General features: G+C 34.6%; 2 protein-coding genes across 2 annotated transcripts; both read left to right on the top strand.

The window, feature by feature from the left end:
• Positions 1–942: 942 nt before the first annotated feature.
• Positions 943–2,536, top strand: LOC100254068 (WAT1-related protein At3g30340-like). The gene is made up of 6 exons (XM_002272404.4): positions 943–1,124; positions 1,220–1,282; positions 1,374–1,490; positions 1,574–1,988; positions 2,124–2,275; positions 2,377–2,536. The coding sequence occupies exons 1-6, from the start codon at positions 943–945 to the stop codon at positions 2,534–2,536; spliced, it is 1,089 nt and encodes a 362-aa protein (XP_002272440.2).
• Positions 2,537–5,997: 3,461 nt separating this feature from the next.
• On the top strand, positions 5,998–17,363 carry LOC100245452 (flavonoid 3',5'-methyltransferase-like). The gene is made up of 4 exons (XM_010657503.3): positions 5,998–6,080; positions 16,361–16,505; positions 16,686–16,817; positions 16,897–17,363. Exons 2-4 carry the CDS (start codon positions 16,368–16,370, stop codon positions 17,188–17,190), a joined length of 564 nt encoding a protein of 187 aa, XP_010655805.1. The 5' UTR covers positions 5,998–6,080; positions 16,361–16,367; the 3' UTR covers positions 17,191–17,363.
• Positions 17,364–18,830: the final 1,467 nt, after the last annotated feature.

Genomic DNA, 18,830 nt, shown 5'->3' on the forward strand with positions numbered 1-18,830 from the left:
ATAGACTTGGCGGAGATTATGAATTCCCAAACCAACCATGAGTTGGGTTTGACATGGATTAGACATATTCATAGGTTGAGTTATCGTGTTATCGCGACACATTGAGAAATCCTTTTAACCATGTGAGTTGCAGTTAAACTATATGTTTGCCATATAGCTCCTACTTTATGGGATTTCTTCCTTTAGGCTTACATACACACCAGTAAATATAATTCCTAGAATATGATGGCATGTAAAGAAGATGTTTCTCTGAATTGGAATGAAAGATCAGCATCATCTTTGGCCCTCAAGTTTTTATATTCATTGCATTGTACAAAAAGATGATCCTTCAGTGTTAGTTACAGTGCCCAAGAATCATATTGTTTTAATATTTGCAATAATTTATTTGTAAGATTTGACACATTGTTCTTACTTTGAATGTAACAGTAATGAGGAAGGGATAGCTGGTAAGTCCATTTCTGAAAGTATTAGATTCTGAGAAGAGGAAATGGATGCTTGCCTGCCCTTATCGATCTCCCATCACTTTCTGGAGATGCTTATGATTTGTTTAGTATTCTCTTGTGATTAACAGCTGAAAGGGTCAAGTGGGGATGGAGATCATCACCTGAAAATGGTAAAAAAAGGGAAATGAATACTCGGAACTCGTGACGATCTCTCAGGCTTCGCTATGCTGATGCATGAATATGAGCTTAACCATGGATTCTGTCATCCCCAATTGCTGAAGACTGTCCTCCAACAAGAGGGAAAAAAAAAAAGGATTTGTAAAGTTGATGACATGACTTGAGAATTTTCTATTGCCTAATTCCCTATTTTCTTGGGGTTGTTTGCCTCTCTATGTGTGTAGATATATATATATATATATGGAAGTATACAACCTAAGGAGTTAGAAGAGGGGTGTCAGAATACTTACTGGTTCAGTGCTGAAATAACCATATAGTAGAGATGAACTGCCATGAACAACTCAAGACTGTTGCTGCAATGGTGGCTGTTAATTTTGCAATATCAGTGGCGAATGTACTTATTAAGATGATCCTCGACCAAGGAGCAAACCATTTGGTTGTCATCACATACAGACAGTCTATTTCTACTGTTTTTATATCCGCCGTAGCCTTCTTTCTGGAAAGGTATATTTGCCATTTGCTCAATGCCTAAAGCTGGCTAGCCAGCTAACTTCACTCAGTATATAAGATCTCATGCAGATAGTATGTTTTTCTTGCAGGAAAAGCAGGCCAAAGCTCACATTTCGGATTTTATGTCACATTTTCGCTAGTGCCTTACTCGGGTTCGTTGTACTAATCATCGATCCTCTTGAATTACTACTCTCCGTATTGTTGTTTTTGTTGAGAGCTTCTGAAAAGTACTGTGTTTTTTAGGGCAACTCTCACGCAATACTTCTTCCTTCTTGGCCTTAAATACACATCTGCTACTTTTTCTTGTGCTTTCATCAACTTGGTGCCTGCAATCACATTCATACTGGCATTGGTATTCAAGTAAGCATAAATCATTAAGGTATTCTTGTTCTTATGATTGTCGAGGGAAAAACAGTAGTTGTAATTGTATTGAGCTCTTTCAGGCTAGAGAAAGTGAACTTAGGAAGCAAGTGTGGGAGAGCTAAGGTGTTGGGGACATTCATTTGCATTTGTGGAGCCTTATTGCTGGGGCTTTACAGAGGGATGCCATTAACAAACCCTGCATATCCCCAAGCAGAAATCCCTGGAACAAGCCATGCCAAGACCAGCATTTCATCCCACAGGACAAAGAGCTGGGCCACCGGTTCAATGGTTTTGACAGCAGCAAGTCTCACTTGGTCTTCATGGTTCCTTCTACAAGCCGGAATTAGCAAGAAGTACCCCTGCCAATATTCTAGTACCGCGATACTGTCCTTCTTCAGTGCCACCCAGGCAGCTATCTTAAGTTCAATTTTGGATAGGGACCTCTCCTCGTGGATTCTGAAAGGGAAGTTAGAGATCTCTAGTGTCATCTTTGCTGTAAGTATTCCCTCACAATCCAAGTACTAATAAGAAACCGGTATTGCTTCATGTGCTGCACTGTTCTTTATGACAATAAATGGTTGCAGCATACTTACAGATTTCAAAAGCTCATAATTTCATGTGTGGATGCAGGGGATTGTGGGATCAGGCTTGTGCTATGGGTTAATGTCATGGTGTGTAAATAAAAAAGGCCCGGTCTTCACTGCAGCATTCACCCCTTTCATACAGATATTTGTAGCCATCTTTGATTTCTCTATCCTGCATGAACAAATCCACCTTGGAAGGTTTTTTTTTTCCCTTCACCATTCTCGAAAAAACCAGTCTCATTTACAACATAATTACACCTTTCTAAGTTCCTAATATCCTCTACATTTGTAATGGACAGTGTTCTGGGATCAATCCTAGTCATAGCTGGTTTGTACATTCTTCTGTGGGGTAAAAGCAAGGAGGAAGAGGATTGTGTGATGAAGCAGTCCCAAGTAGCTGAAGAAGATCCAGAATGTGATATGGCCCCACAAGTTGTCCCAATCACTGGAACTCAATGAACCCTGAGTGAACCCGGGTTTTCAAATAGCATGTGCTTGATGTACAAGAAAGATAGATTATTATGTGGCCAACTTGAAAGGACCTGCCATATGAAGATCATGATATCGATCAATTTCAATGCTAACAATATTCCAGAGCAGAATCACCATGACACGTGCTTGATATACTAGAAAAAAACACAAAATAATACTGATGCTGACTAGTATCTTATCATTGAATGAAAAAATTTCTGATTTGAGCCATGTTTCTGACTGTTCTACATGAACTAGAATCCTATGCCATGAATTGTTCAGTATTCCTCTCAGGACTAATGGCTTACTGCTTTGGCAACAATGACACATTGGCCTTGTTGATAGCAAAATTCCCTCGCTGCAGTAGCAATCACCAACAACAGAATCTCGATCAACGCATTACAGTGATTCGTCCTTCCTCCTACAAAAAAAAAGATGTCCGGATGGGTTGTCCGGACACACCCTCCGATGATTAAGTTAGTCTTTAGGAAGTTATTTGAAAACATATTTTTTCTTTGGGAGTGTTGCTCCGTGATTTTCTTCAAGGATGCTTACCCCCCCCCTTTTGTGAGAGTCTCCTTAGAGTTTATATATGAGTTAGAGAGTATGACCTCGCTGTGCTAGTGGGTCCCATAGTCATGATTGCGGCTCATAGGGTGGTGAAGCAATCATGACCCTTCTGGTGCGAGGTGATGGCTGTCAGAAGGGTATTCAGGCGGCGGTTGTCACCTCAATTTATGATTTTCGGTACCGGGAATGCATCAGGCAATCTGAGAAGATTTGGGAGTGTCTTGTCAAGCGTATCTTATATTGAAGATGAGTGATAGTTCAGGAGACTTGGTCGACAGTGTTGTCGGAGTTTGCTTCTTGATTGTGGGTAGAAATGGATCCGGCAAATCGTGAGTGTCTGACGAGTCAAGTTGTCTGGGGAATCTGAATCGTCGGCCGCGAATGTACTCCGGGTAAGCGTCGCTAGCTGATCTGGACATGTCTGACCGGGGAAGTTGAATCGCACTTCTCTTCCATCCGGTGGCAAGCGTCGGCTGTGAAATATCCGGAGAAGGTGGAAAGTCGGCCGTACAGAATTCCCCCCGGGTGGAATGAGAAATGCCACGTGTCGCAAGGGGGGCCATCTGCATGGCCAAGGGAGAGGGAGCCACGTGGCACTTTTTAGGGAGGATCCCACAGGCCTCACCCTTGAAAAGCACCCATGCCCATTTGTCATTGCTTATATCATCCGCAACGCATGGGATTCCAGTCTTTTGGTGCTTGGATGCCTCCACCCATGTCTTGCCACACCCACCTCCACAGACAGCATACCCTCCTATTGTCTTTATTTGGTAGATAATGATGATGAGGAGGAGGACGAAGAAGGGATGTAGCAGGATTCTTTATAGCATATATAGATATCAAATCCAAATAAAAAATAGGAAAGAAAGCTTGTAAAAGTTTCCTGATGACGTTCACGTACATATATGCCTGTAAGCTCACTGAAGTTTAAAGAGACGGCTAACCTTTCCCACCTTTAATTACTGCATCTAGATCCTCCAAGGAACAAATGTTAAAATGATAAAGAGTGGATGCTTGAGAGCTTTATAAACTAGATGCTTATTATGTCATTGTATATGTAAAACGCTGGCCAACAGTCTAGATGTGAATCATGTTCAGCCATCAAATATTTTGTAAGTTAATCCAGTAAAGAATTTATGCTTCCTTCAAAACTTTATGACACGAAGATAAACTTATAAACACTATACATTATGGATAGATATATGAAGAAGAATGAGACATATTCGTTAAATGAAAGGAGTAGAGAAGCATGAGATTTTTCTGGACTCGATAATTTAATTTAATTTTTTGCCTTTTATAATATTCTATATATTATAATAAAATGATATTTTTCATTTGTGGAGGTAGATATGATTAATCGAATCCCATGAAGACCTCGTGCATTTTTGGATATGAATCATTTTATCTTTGTATTTTTACTTTTGTTGACATAACATCATAAATCATAATTCTTTACATTCTTTACATGTGTGGATGAATTTATAAAAACTATATATATAATAAATAGAGATATGATAAAGAATGATAGATAATTAACTAATGAAAAAACAAAAGATATTTCAGATTCAATAATTACATCTAATTTCTATATTCTTATTTTCTATAAAATAATAGAATCATCTTTCTCATATGTGAAAGAAGATGATATTGATCCGATCATATTAAAACCTTGTACATTTTCATGTATATTATTATTATTTTATCTTTGTAACAAAACATGATAATCCTAATTTTCATGTGCATCCATTTTTTTGAGTTTTGGGTCAAAATGACCCATATATATATATATATATATATATATATATATATATATATATATATATATATATATATATATATATATATTCATAATTTTATTTAAGACCTCAATTGGCAACTGATTTTTTTTTTTAAGAATATTAATTTATTTGTATTATGATAAATTTACCTTTATCGAAATAACAATATACTTTTAAGCCGTAGTTGCCAACTGAGATTTTAATTATTTTTTTTAATTTCAAATTTAATTAAAAACTATTAAATTACAATTTATTATTGAAATTAAAAATATATACTTTAATAATAAATTTTTTATGTTTAAACTTAAGAATATAGTTTTACTTCAACAAACATAAATTGATAAATAGAAAATATTATAAATAAATATTTTATTTATTAATAAATTAATAATATTAAAATAATAAATTTATATAACATATAAATTACATATAAAATTGTATAATTTATTAATTTAAGATATTTTTTTTTAAAAGATATTAATTTATTTGTATTATGACAAATTTATCTTCATCAAAATAATAGTATATTTTTAAGCCGCAGTTGTCATATATAGAATTTTTGACAAAATTAGTTAATGAGATCCATTAGAAAAAGTTTACTACAAAATGTAATTTTTAGTAGTTTAATCAAAGTCACAACAAATACCCATTAAAAATTATATAGTAGAAAAAAAAAAAACATATATAATTTCACATGCCTCCACAAGGAGAGAACCTATGTGCAATTGGTACTCTCTTCATTTTTGGTCGTTCTTCTCTAACTATAGCATGTACTGCATGTGACACATGAAGAACACCTGTTTGTGATGGAACTGGAGTTGGAAATAGAGGTGGTGGTGGAGGTAGCAATCTAAGTCGACGTGGGCCCCGTCTACCCCTCGGAATGGCTGGCGGTAAATCTAGCTGAGTAGATGTGTCAATCTGCATAGGCATAGAGACAAATATAGATGTCTTTGGTGATGGTAGAACTGATGTCCTAAACTTAGGTCCTAGTGGAGTAGCTAAGGAAGCATTTATGTGCAATGAAAGATGATCGACATATGGGGTAGAAGGCACTGAAGATACATGCTGAAGTTTTTTTCCTTTGTTGTGTGACAGTATATATTGGAAACAAGTGCATACCCAAGAGAGCATGAGCAGCTGAAAGGCCTCAGGGAGGCCACGGTAGAAAAGCATAAGTATTGGTAATATTCATATTAATAATCTGAGTTTATATTTGGAAGATCCAAATTGAGGTATAGAGAAGGGATATTATTTAAAATTAATCAGCTTGAATCCTCAAAATTATTAGGGAGAATTATGTTTTGGGGGTAGATGGGCCCCCAAATTAACAAAAGGTCCATGTAACTCTTCAAATTGAGCCCAAAACCCAATGAAAGTATGGAAATTGAGTTGAAGGATATCATCCTTCAGTATTTCCAAAAATGCCCTTTGTTGATTTTGAGAAAAAAAATTAATATTTTTGAAAAATACTTTTATTTAATTTAATATTTTTTATTTAATTTAATATTTTAAAAAAAATACTTTTATGTAATTTAATATTTTTTAAAATACTTTTATTTAATTTAATATTTTTTAAAAATAAATTTATTTAATTTAATATTTAAAAAAATTTAATTTAATATTTTTTTTAAATATTTTTATTTAATTTAATATTTTTGAAAAAAAAAATTTAATTTAATATTTTTGAAAACTAATTTTATTTAATTTAGTATTTTTGAAAAAAAAATTATTGAAAAAAATTATTTAACTTAATTTTATAAAATATTTTATATATGTTCTTAAAGGGTATATTTGTCCGTTACTATTTCATATCCTTCAACTCAATTTGAAGACTTATATGGATCTTTTGTTAATTTAGGGGCCCATCTATCCCCAAAAGATAATTCTCCCAAATTATTATTATTATTTTAATTATTTTTAGTCCTTTTCTCAAACCTAGTTTTTTTCCCCTTCAATTTGAATTATGGAAAGTGCAAGAAAAAGAGATTTTTTTTTTTAAAAAACATCTTAAATATAATAAAATTTATTTAATGAGTGTGCAAGAAAATATTGCTACTAAAAATATTTTAAATAAAAATACTACTTAACGCATTCAAAACGTGTTTGATAGTAATTTTAAAGAGTGTTTCTAATTTTTTTAATACTCATAAACGGGATCTTTCTTTTGTATCTCTGCAGGTTACTCTCTTTGACAGGTGTAGGGCTCTTAAGATGACAAGTGGAGGGCTCTCTAGGAGCCAAATGCTGCCTCCGGTTGGTTGTTGTGGAATCAGATTAGTGGAGTTGATGGACAATCAGAAGGTGACACTTGGAGATGGTACGTTTCTGTTATGGAGGAGCGTATGAGAGGGGGGGGGGGGCGGGGGCGGGATGGGATGGCAGAGTAGGGTTGCTTTTTGGAGGCTGGTGGAGAGATATTTGGAGGGGAGAGGTGAGTGTTCTAGAGCTAGCGGGGTTTAGCTTGGGAAATGAGAGATATTCAAGGGTTTTTTTTTGGGTGCTGGTTGGAGATTTTTCAGAGGGAATATTGGTTCAGTTTGGGGGGAAAGGAGCAAGCTGCTGGAGGGCAAGTTTTGCTGAGGGTTATTTTTGTGTGAGGAAAGAGTTTGAGGGTAAGGAAGGAGCCATAGTCTGGAGAAGAGATCTTTGAGAGGGAGTCTGAGCTGAACGCTTACCGGAGACAGAGCAGGGAGTTGCAACCCAAGACACCTAGTTGAAAAAGAGGCTTCCAGGTATGGTTGTTATGGCTTTCCCGTGCACTTTCATTTATCATATCTCTTATGTCTCATTCTCTGTGATTATTATTCTGTTTGTTGGGTTGCTATTGCTTTGATGTTTATTAGTTTAATATTTGAAGAGCTTGCTGCATTTTTAATGTCTTACCCCATCAAACATCTTCCATCTCAACCCATTGATTGTTAAGCTCATGGATAAAATAATGAAATGGGTTTAGCATATTCATTAAAAGGTTCTCTGTTCTATTCCTTTGCTCCTTTGTTTTTCCCTGAAAGAGACTATCAAGCTTTAAGACTGAATCTGGGGAGGTTGGTTGATGGAGAATGATGATGGTATGAAGAGGAGATTGACAGTTATGAGATCTGAATCTGAAAGTGCCTGCATGAGGTGGATTGCCTTATTACTTCACTGAAGAACAGATACAAGAATTGCTTGTTTCCTTTGGACCCTTGCGTGGTTATGATCTTGTCAAGGATAGAGACGCAGGGAACTCTAAGGGATATGGTTTCTGTGTTTATCAGGATCCAGCTGTGACTGACATTGCTTGAACTTACCGGACTGGGATATTAGCAATGCCCTGGCTGTTGCTTTTGGAGGAATTGTATATCTATGGGATGCCTCAGATGATATCTACCTCAGAGTTTGTTCGTGCTTGAAGGAGAAAGTGGCCTTATCATAAATGTCATTTGGATTCTTGGAGGAAGATCTATTGCTATCAACTGGAATTACTCTGATGTGCAGCCATGAGACACAACAGCCAATCGCCTGCTGAGAGCTCTGAAAAGTGGCTACCTATCAAAAGGGGCCCTTTAGTTTGGAATACTCACGTCCTTACAACTGGAGAGAGTGAGGTCAACTAGCTTGCTGAAATCAACAAGGTTCTGGGCACTTCAACAAGAGAGGAGATGAAATGCATGGAACCCATCTGTACAGAGTTCGGATAACCTCCTCTACCATTCATCCCCTGTACATGACAACCTTTACTATCCACCAAACCTACCCACTAACCCATTTCGTCTTTCATCCATCATGCCTTCTCTCCTCATGCCCACTACCCATTCCATACCAGAATAATGGGTCAAAATAGCCTTCCGCTGAAACATAATGTTCAGAATGGCCTACTTTTCAAACAATTATTCAAACTAGCCCTTTTGAGTCCACGTCAGCATACAAAGTAATTTTTTATTCTTTTTACTTTTTACTTTCCCAAACTTCAGCTGCATTTTTTCTTCCCAATCCCAAACTTCCATCCGAGCTGCTCTCTTCCCCCGTGCTCTGCATGTGGTTTTTCCATTAAAAACCCTAGCCCCACCAGTGGGCCATTGAGGGACGTTGAAACTACAACTTCCATCCGATCTGCTCTCTATTCCCAGCCCGTGCTCATTTTTCCTTAAAAATCCTAGCCCCACCAGTTGGCCACTGAGGGAGCGTTGGAGGTTGAGGTTAGTGTTAATTTTTTTCAGATTTGAGCTTTTTTTTTTATCATGTGTTGTTAGTATTTTTATTTTTCCCATTGGATGCTGAGAAAAGTGGAAAATGAGAATGAAAACAGAAAGAAAAAAATTCTTGATTTTTCCCGTTTCTCAGTTTTGATTTAGGGTTCTTGAAATTTAAATCCAATGGCACAACAGCAAAGAGATCCCTAAAACGGATCCAGAAAACACAGAGAGCAAAAGAGGATGAATTTTGGTAATGTCCAAATTTTCGAATCTGCCCAGGCCCGTTTACTCTAGGAACCAAAGACAGAATGGTCATAGACATTACCAAATCAACAACGCTCAGTAGAAATGTACAGGGGCATGGGTTTTGCATGGATTTTCTCGGAAATCAAACGAGGATGAATTTTTGCTGAAATCGAATGGGGCATGGATTTTCTCGGAAATCAAACGAGGATGAATTTTCCCGGAAATCGAATGAGGCATGGATTTTATTGGGAATCAAAGGGGGGTTGCAAAAAAAAATAATAATAACATGATTAGATTAGTACCTGCGAGGATTGAGAGTGGCAGAGTGAGAGAGGGCTTTTTTAGGGATTCTCCCGGCTGGAGGGCAACTTCAGAAAAGGGGTTCTTCATGCCCGAGTGAGAGAAGTGGGTAGCCTTTTGATTTTTAGATTTAATAGAGTTAAAAAAAAAAAAAAACAAATCATGAGAACAATTTTATCTCATCTTAATAGAATATATTATAATTTTTAATAAAATTAAAGATTAAATAAAAAAGATATTAATAAAAATAATTTTATCATATTATTATTATGAAATTTTCCTGTGGAATTATTATTATGGGTTTGCTTTGGTATTGGTACATCAGCTTATCACTTTTCCTATGGAATTAACTGAATTTACTAAATTTATATTAATATTACTAAATTTTCCTATTGATATTAAGTAAATTACTAAATTTATAAAATATTTATATATTTGAATATTTAAATGAATAAATGAATATAAGAATTAAAGTTTGAAGGTGTAGTAGAGTCATTTTTATAAATATATCATATTTAAATACTTCACTTTTAAATAAATTTTATAAAATATAGTGTTATTTATTTTTATTTTCATATTTTCAATTGCTAATTTACTTAATATCTTGTTTTTGTTAAAAAATATTATTTAATTTCATAACAAGTCAACATAATACCACAGTTATGCGTGATGTTCATTAATCAATTATCAAATTTCAATTAGAAAAATTTCTCTTTATTTATCAAAAAAAAATTCAATTAGATAATTGCTGGCTTTTGAATAAGACAAGGGGACCCACCCTAGTAATTGTTAATTATTCAAATCAAAAGGGTAGTTGGTTGGTTTGAAATTTGAAACTTTGGAATTGGAATAGTTGTTTTATTGTTTGTTTTTTATATTGATTGGAAAAATCAAAGTAAATACTTAATAATGGATGATAATAATATAACTATTGAAACCTTGGAACATCTTGATTCACTTGAGGTAAGCTAAGTTGCTAACTAGTCATGGTTTCACTTTTTATTTATTTTTCATCCTGCTTAGAACTCTTTGACAGTGTTAAGTTCATCAAGAAACTTATTGTATCATCATGATCATTATGAGCCATTCAAAAGATGAAAATACGTACTTTCATTGACATTAAATTTCATTTGTGATTTGGTTGGTGATCTTTTGAATGCTGTGATTACATTTTGTGTGTAATTGATTGCTTGATATTTGACAACACTAGGATGGTTTTCTATAATCAAATAGGCGGACTAGGACTTCAATCTTTTGAGATTTAAGGAGAAGAAAGATAAAATTATAATAGTAGGGAAAAAATAAAATAAAAAATAGGAAAAAAAAAAGATAAAGAAGCAATCTTACAAACTTACATAGGCCCTAGGAGTCTCACTTAGAAGTAAAATAATTAAGTCCTACCATGAAAATTGCAAAATTTGCACCCATAAAAAAATAAAAATAAAAATCTTTGGATCATCAATCATCATCCCCTTTTACATCCATTAGCCTTATTTATAAAGTTTTAGAACCCTTAAAACTAAAAAAAATTATGGAAAGCAAACCTAACCTATGTAGCAACTTGTTAGGACTATTGTTCATTTTTGAGAACTCCTAAATCTTTGAAAAATAAAATCAAAAAAAAAAAAAAACTCCCTTTTTAGAATTAACATCCTACTTTATAGAAACACATTTGAATAAAATTTCTAATAACAAAGACTTCAAAATTCTGAAGATCAAATTAGAAACTTAAGAGAAAAGAGATTAATTTATAAAATAGAAATTTTAGAAATATTGACACTTCTTTTAAGAAGAAAGTTTCAATAAAAAAACTTTTCAAATTATGAATACAATTCAAGTACCAATTTTTTACTAATAACATTAAAAAACGCCAAATCTGCAAAATTACCTAAATGCACTTTATAGAGTAATTTAGGATTTCATTTAATTCCTTTCTTTAGCAGGTATTGTCAATTCATCCACGTCACTGTTTCACTTTCTTTGTATTATTTCTTATCCTCAACCTAAATTTCAGAATATTTGTATCTTCATCTTAGGTAGTTCTCGTATTGGTTGATTTTTTTTCTCATTACACATTTGATTTTGTGGGGATGCTAATCTATGGTTGATTGTGTGGTTAGGAGGTAATAGAGTTCACTATTCAAAATATGTATATTCTAAAAATTATTCCTTAGCTTGTGGACTAGGGTGGATTTCTTGCAATTACTAAAATCTCATTTTTTATTTAAAATAATATATTTAACATATATTTATTTTAAAAAATATATTTAACAGATAATTTTGAGTTGTAAAAGAATTAACATAATTAACACATATTTATTTTAAAATTTAATTTTTAATATAAAAATATTAATTTCATTTTATCAAAAAAATATTAAAAGTTAATCTCATCCTAATTATGAAATTAGAAAAATAAATTAAACGTGTTTGTAACCCAAACACATGTAAAACATTTTATTGGACCACAAAAATAATATTAATTCATAATATCATCCTACTCTTTACTTATACACTTATTTGCTTATACATTGCTTTCATTTGAGTTGAACTGGGTATTTAGACATGAAGCTTTGTTACATTCCAATATTTATTAGGTTTATTATTGTATTTTATGAATCATTGACCATAAAGTATTATTTTTTACTTAAATAAATATAATTTTTTTTATGTAATAACCTTTTGTTATTATTTATGTGAAGGCGATTATGACTGATTCCACAGTAGAAGTGCTATGTTATTGGAATAGAACAATTTTGAGGACAGAAACGGACTTGAGATATATTGGAAATAATGTAGAGATTGAGCCTATAGATGTGCCCATTCATACGACCTTTGTGGAGTTGTTGAAGATGATATATGATATCATTGGTGTTGACAGAGACGATCAATTAGTCTTGAAATGTCGTCATCCAACTAAAATGAACAAATTTCAACCATTAGTGGTGAGAAATGATCGGACAATTGCACGTATGCTACTGGTGCCATCAAAGTATGGAATGTCTTCAGTTCAATTATTCATAGAGCAAACTCCCAACCATTATCATTTGAGTAATGAAATGGGTCATTTGACACGATTATCAACAGGTGATACTGATGTTGATGATGAAAATGAGAGAGATGAGAAAGATGATAGAGATGATGCAATCGACACAGATGAGATTCATTTACCTAATGATGATGAAAATTGTTGTCAAACGGAAAATATTGATTTGGTGATGGTCCAACAAGTTGTGGAATGTGAAAGCACAAGATTTGTGAACCTTGAAGTTGGTGATAGGTCTAATAATCCTGAGGTTGAGTTTGAGGTTGAAAACACATCACTAGTTGCCTCTCCACATGGTACCCAATTTAATATCTCTAATGACAACCTACAGGAAACATTTGTACCCGTTTCATACCATATGCCACCTACACCACAATTTTTAAATATGGACGCGGCAATTAATTGTGTTGTAAGTGATTGGACTCCATGGAAAAAGCCAACTTTAGGAAATGTTGATGGAGAATTATCAATTGGCCAAATATTTTCCTCAAAATCAGATTTGCAACATGTTGTGAAGATGTTTTCCATAAAGGCGCACCAAGAGTTTACTGTTTATAGATCAAATGCAAGTGTGTTAGTTCTTCAATGTAAAAAAGCACCACAGTGCCAATGGCGACTAAGGGCAATGACAGTGAAAGATACGGGTATGTTTAGAATCACAAAGTACAAAGGTCCTCATACATGTGTCAATCCATGTATTAATCAAGATCATTCACAGTTGGATTCTAGCTTTGTATCTAAGTATATTGAAACATTGGTGAAGGTAGAAATGACCATTACAGTTGGTGCAATTCAAGTTGTTGTTGCGGAACAATTTGGTTACCAAATTTCTTATCAAAAAGCAATGAAGGCAAAAAAGAAAGCAATGACTCGATTATTTGGTGATTGGTACAAGTCTTATGCAGAGTTGCCTCGTTTCTTCCTTGCCTTGGAGCAGTCAAATCCTGGATGCATTATGTATTCCAAAATGGTTCCTAGAAACAATCCGAATGAAGAAATTTTTCAGTGTGTTTTTTGGGCATTCGCTCCATCTATTACAGGGTTTGCACACTGTCGACCAGTTCTCAGTATTGATGGGACACATTTGTATGGAAAATATAAAGGGACTTTGTTGATTGCTATGGGATGTGATGGCAATAACCAATTGTTTCCACTTGCATTTGCCATTACAGAAGGAGAGAATACAGATAGTTGGAGTTGGTTTTTGGCATGTATCCGAGTTGGAATAACACAAAGGAAAGGGTTGTGTCTGATTTCTGATCGTCATCCTGGCATTATAGCTGCTGTCAATAAAACATATTCGGGATGGACTCAGCCAGATGCTTGTCATAGATTTTGCATGCATCATTTAGCGAGTAATTTCAACACAAAGTTCAAAGATAAGACTTTAAAGGATCTCATGTGTAGGGCTGCTATGGAGAGTAAAGTTAAAAAATTTATTTCTCACATGGATACAATTGGCCGGATAAATGCCGAGGCTAGAAATTGGTTAGAGCAAATTCCTCTTGAAAAATGGGCACTCTCATATGATGGTGGGCGGAGATATGGGATTATGACAACTAATATGTCTGAAGTTTTTAATGGCGTCCTTAAGGGTGCTTGTAACTTACCAATAACAGCTTTAGTCCAATTAACTTTTTATCGGGTTAACAGTTACTTCACAGTCAGGCGGGAGCATGGTGCCAGTCGGCTCGCTTCAGGTGAAGAATTCACTCCACATATTGACGCCAAGATAAAGGCTAAAGTTGTTAAGGCGGGTGCACATGAGGTTCTTTTGTATGATCATGTGGAGGGACGTTTTCATGTTAAAACTAGACACTCTGTTGGAAGCAGTAATAGGAAACCTTGCACATATCATGTTACCATTCAAACGGGGTCTTGCACATGTAACAAAACACTTTTGTTAGGATTCCCATGTTCGCACATTCTTGCTGCTTGTCATTGTCGAGCAATTGATTTTCGATAGTTTGTACAAGGTTATTACACCACACGTGCTTACCTATCAACATGGGCTCCCTTGTTTTATCCCATATTTGATGAGTTGGAGTGGCCTCAATATAATGGACCGATAATTGTGCCTTCAGACTCAATGAAACGGCTAACTTCTGGTCGACCAAAATCAAGTCGTTTGCATAATGAGATGGATGCAAGGGAAACTAGGACTCCACAAACATGTGGACTTTGCAAGCAATCGGGTCACAATCGGCGTTCTTGTCCTAATAGAGAAACCAATGATAGGAGGAGTTGATGTACTTCATGAACATCTTATTGTACTGTTTTTTTTTTAAATTTACTAGTATTGACCTTAATCGTTTTAAGATATATGTAGAAACTATCTTATCAAATAAGCACGAATTAAATTCCGAATAATGGAATTTATGGAATTAATTCATATAAAGATAAACGAGCTTTGGTGAAGGCCCCACATATGTGACTGATCGATCGATTGACTGATTGATTGATTTGATTATCATATATGATTGATTTATCCTGCTCTCTGACATGCATGCTATTATTCTTTAATTGTGTACTAACCCTCTCTCTTGATAGTGCATGGTGACTCGTTGCCCAGGTACGTACCCACTTTCCCTCTGATTGTTGTCTGTGCATGTTCTGATTCTTATATGTGCATGATCATTCAAGATATTCATTGATTTACTCATCAATTGTCATGTCAACTTCATTTTATTAGTAGAGACCCGACTTTAGGGACTTAGAGGGGTGCTATGGTCTTTATCGTACCTTCTCGATAAGTAACCTGACCCCTGAACCTGATCCGATTTTTCGTAAACCACCTTTTTCAAAAGTAAGGAGTTACACTTAGGGTTTTCTTTTTTTTATTTTGTTTACCCTTTAATAATAAAACAAAAATAAGTGGCGACTCCAAGTCATTTTTCTAAACAATAAAAATCATTTTCAAATAAAAATCGAGCTCGCCATCGAATGGAAAGTGCATGAGCCGAAATGCGGGATCCACATACTTAAAAAATAAAAATTTTCAATTATTAAAAAGTTTAGAAACACTTCCTAGAATAGTTATTAAAAGCATTTTATTGTTTCCAATTTTTTTAATACTTAAAAATAAAAATTTCTTAATGTTACAAAGGTTAGAAATATTTTCTAAAATCACTTTAAGTGTTTTTATCATTTCTTAAATGATACAAATTTTTAAGTGTTCAAAAAATTTGAAAACACTTCCTTAAATTACAGCTACACAGACTCAATCTTCAAATATCACATTTGTCTTCAAATCAATTTTCCCCCTTTTTTTTCTGCTAATAAGTTGTTTTCTTCTCTATTTTTCAATTTTTCTGACTTATTTTATAGTTTGGACTGGACCTCAGCCATTGGATTGGCCTCAAAACAATCCCAGCCCAACCAAATCGAGTCCACTAAAATCTCTCGCAATAGACATAAAGGTGATAGGCATATATTAAGGGAAAATGCGATATCTATTTTTATTTTTAGTAATTTTTTAATAAAAAATGAGAGTAAGAATTAAAAATTCGCTATCATATAAATCAAAATTCATTTTTTCATCATTTTATTTCCATTCTGCAATAAATAGGAATGGAAACAAAAATATTCATTCTCATTCCCAATTTCTGAGTGCCAAACAACCCCTTAATTCACTCTCGTTCTCATTCCTATCCTAATCTACAGTGCATTAATAATTAAATTCCTACATGGCATGCAGGAGCCTGATGAATGTCCCTGTCGATGAAGGACTGTTCATTTCAATGCTTCTAAAGATCATGAATGCCAAGAAGACAATCGAGCTTGGAGTGTTCATTGGTTATTCTCTCTTGGCAACAGCTCTTGCCCTGCCTCAAGATGGCAAGGCAAGGCTCTCTAGAAAAGAAAATAGTTTTCAAATTTAGAAAACATCTTTGAATTTCAGACATAAAATAGTTTTTAAAGAATATATTCTAAAACTGTTTTTCATATTAAAGTTTTCAAATAGAATTTTGTTCTCGAAAAAAACAAGTGAGAAATGTTTTCAGGAAGTGTTTTTTGTGCAGATAATAGCGATTGATCCAGATAAAGAAGCGTACCAAACTGGAGTGCCATTTATCAAGAAGGCAGGTGTGGAGCATAAGATCAACTTCATTCAATCAGATGCAATGACAGTTCTAAACGATCTCATTGCCGATGTAAGTGTCCTCTGCGTAGCTCGAGCCACCGCTGCCTTCAACCAAACACCTCTCTATTTGAATGAATGAATGTGTGCAGGGGAAAGAAGAAGGGACATTGGACTTTGCGATGGTGGATGCTGATAAGGAGAACTACCTCAACTACCATGAGCTGCTGCTAAAGTTGGTTAGAGTTGGAGGCATAATCGCTTACGATAACACTCTATGGTTTGGTTCAGTAGCGCGATCTGAAGAAGAAGAAATGATGGATTTTGAGAGAGCAGGCAGAGTCCATATCATGAAGTTGAACAAATTCTTGGCATCAGATCCCAGGGTTGAACTCTCACACCTTTCTATTGGAGATGGCGTCGCGCTCTGCAGGCGCCTCTATTAGCCTAAATCCATTCTCATGAGGCTTAGGGTTTGCTTATGGTGTTGATTTTTCAAGGAAGTCTTTTGTCGGATTTGTATTTGTATTTGTATTTGAACTCATGTCCAGACTCTGTTTGGGGAATGAATTTCTGCTTCAAGTTTAAATTGAAAATTTTGGACACTGCCATTGATGTATCTATTAGGAATACATCTCCTTCCTGGCTTTACAGAGAGAGCGAAGAGGTTGTATCAAAAGAGTGCCTTGATTTGTTCCATTGAGTCCTAGAACAAAGTTTCATTCATTCTCCCTTGGACGACTTCTCAATTTGGTTCTTCAAGCCATGTCGGAGAGTGGCCTAGATGTGGGCTTAAAAAGACTTTTTATGGTCAGAACTTATATGGGCCTAGCACAACACTGTCGACTTATGATATGAAGGACTTGTTTGGAAACATTTTAAAACATTTTTTAGAATAATTTTAGAAAACAGTTTTTATTTATTTATTATTTTATGTTTTCTATAATAAAAAATTGTTTAGAAACTTACAATATTTTTGACCTATTGTGGACCCTGCATTTCGGCGCATGCATTTCCCACTCAATGGCGAGCTCGATTTTTATTTGAAAAATTGATTTTATTTATTGTTTGAAAATGACTTAGAGTCGCCATTTTGTGGATCCTGCATTTCGGCTTATGCGTTTCCCACTTGATGGCGAGCTCAATTTTAATTTGAAAAATTGATTTTATTTATTGTTTGAAAATGATTTGGAGTCGCCACTTATTTTTGTTTTATTTTTAAAGGATAAACAAAATAAGAAAGAAAAACCCTAAGCTTGACTCCTTATTTTGGAAAAGGTGGTCTATGAAAAACCGGATCGAGTTCGGAAGTCAGGTTACTTATCAGGAAGGTATGGTAAAGACCGTAGCACCCCTTTAAGTCCCTAAAGTCGGGTCTCTACTAACGAGATAAAGCAATCATGACATCTAATAAGGAAATCAATGGATACCCGAATCGATCATGCACATATGGGAATTAGAACATGCAAAGAGAATGACTAGGATGAGAGTAGATACGTACTCGGGCAATGATTCCTAATGCGCTATCAAGAAATGAGATTAGTGCACAATTAAGGAATAATTTTGAGCATGTCATAGAGCAAAATAAAATCAATCATGCATAGCAATTCAATCAATCAATCAATCAATCAATCAATTACAAAACACATATGTGGGGCCCCCACCAAAAGCCCGTTTATTTTTACATGAATTAATTCCATAAATTCCATCATTTGGAATTACAAAATTTGATTTTTGCTTATTTCAAAACAATTTAAAATCATGGAAATTATGAAGGTTGCATGCCAGAAAGAAAAATGGCAGCAAAATTTTATTGAAAAGTGGGGTTTTTAAGACCTATAAGCTCTAAGATTGGATGATGGAAAAATGGGATTGTTTGAAAACCAGAATTTGAGAAGTATTTACAAAATGGGATTTGGGAAATCATTTTCAAAATCAAAGGTGATGAAACAAGAGGGGTCATGTGGTCCAAAGGTGACCATACTCAAGGTGGCCATGCAAATAGAAGCATGTGAGGGGTAAGCCCAGGGTAGAGAGTGATGCTGGCTGGAAACCAAATCATTGATCCCACAACTTTTGATATCTT

The sequence above is a fragment of the Vitis vinifera genome, chromosome 1, assembly GCF_030704535.1.
Source record: "Vitis vinifera cultivar Pinot Noir 40024 chromosome 1, ASM3070453v1".
Taxonomy (NCBI): Eukaryota; Viridiplantae; Streptophyta; class Magnoliopsida; order Vitales; family Vitaceae; genus Vitis; species Vitis vinifera.

Bases quoted from the DNA above. Each gene is read 5' to 3' on its own strand.
- LOC100254068 (XM_002272404.4), top strand. From the start codon at position 943: ATGAACTGCCATGAACAACTCAAGACTGTTGCTGCAATGGTGGCTGTT. The intron at 1,125-1,219 runs GTATATTTGCCA...TTTTTCTTGCAG, and splicing joins GTAGCCTTCTTTCTGGAAAG to GAAAAGCAGGCCAAAGCTCA. The intron at 1,491-1,573 runs GTAAGCATAAAT...GAGCTCTTTCAG, and splicing joins ATACTGGCATTGGTATTCAA to GCTAGAGAAAGTGAACTTAG.
- LOC100245452 (XM_010657503.3), top strand. From the start codon at position 16,368: ATGAATGTCCCTGTCGATGAAGGACTGTTCATTTCAATGCTTCTAAAG. The intron at 16,506-16,685 runs GCAAGGCTCTCT...TTTTTTGTGCAG, and splicing joins CCCTGCCTCAAGATGGCAAG to ATAATAGCGATTGATCCAGA. The intron at 16,818-16,896 runs GTAAGTGTCCTC...GAATGTGTGCAG, and splicing joins TAAACGATCTCATTGCCGAT to GGGAAAGAAGAAGGGACATT.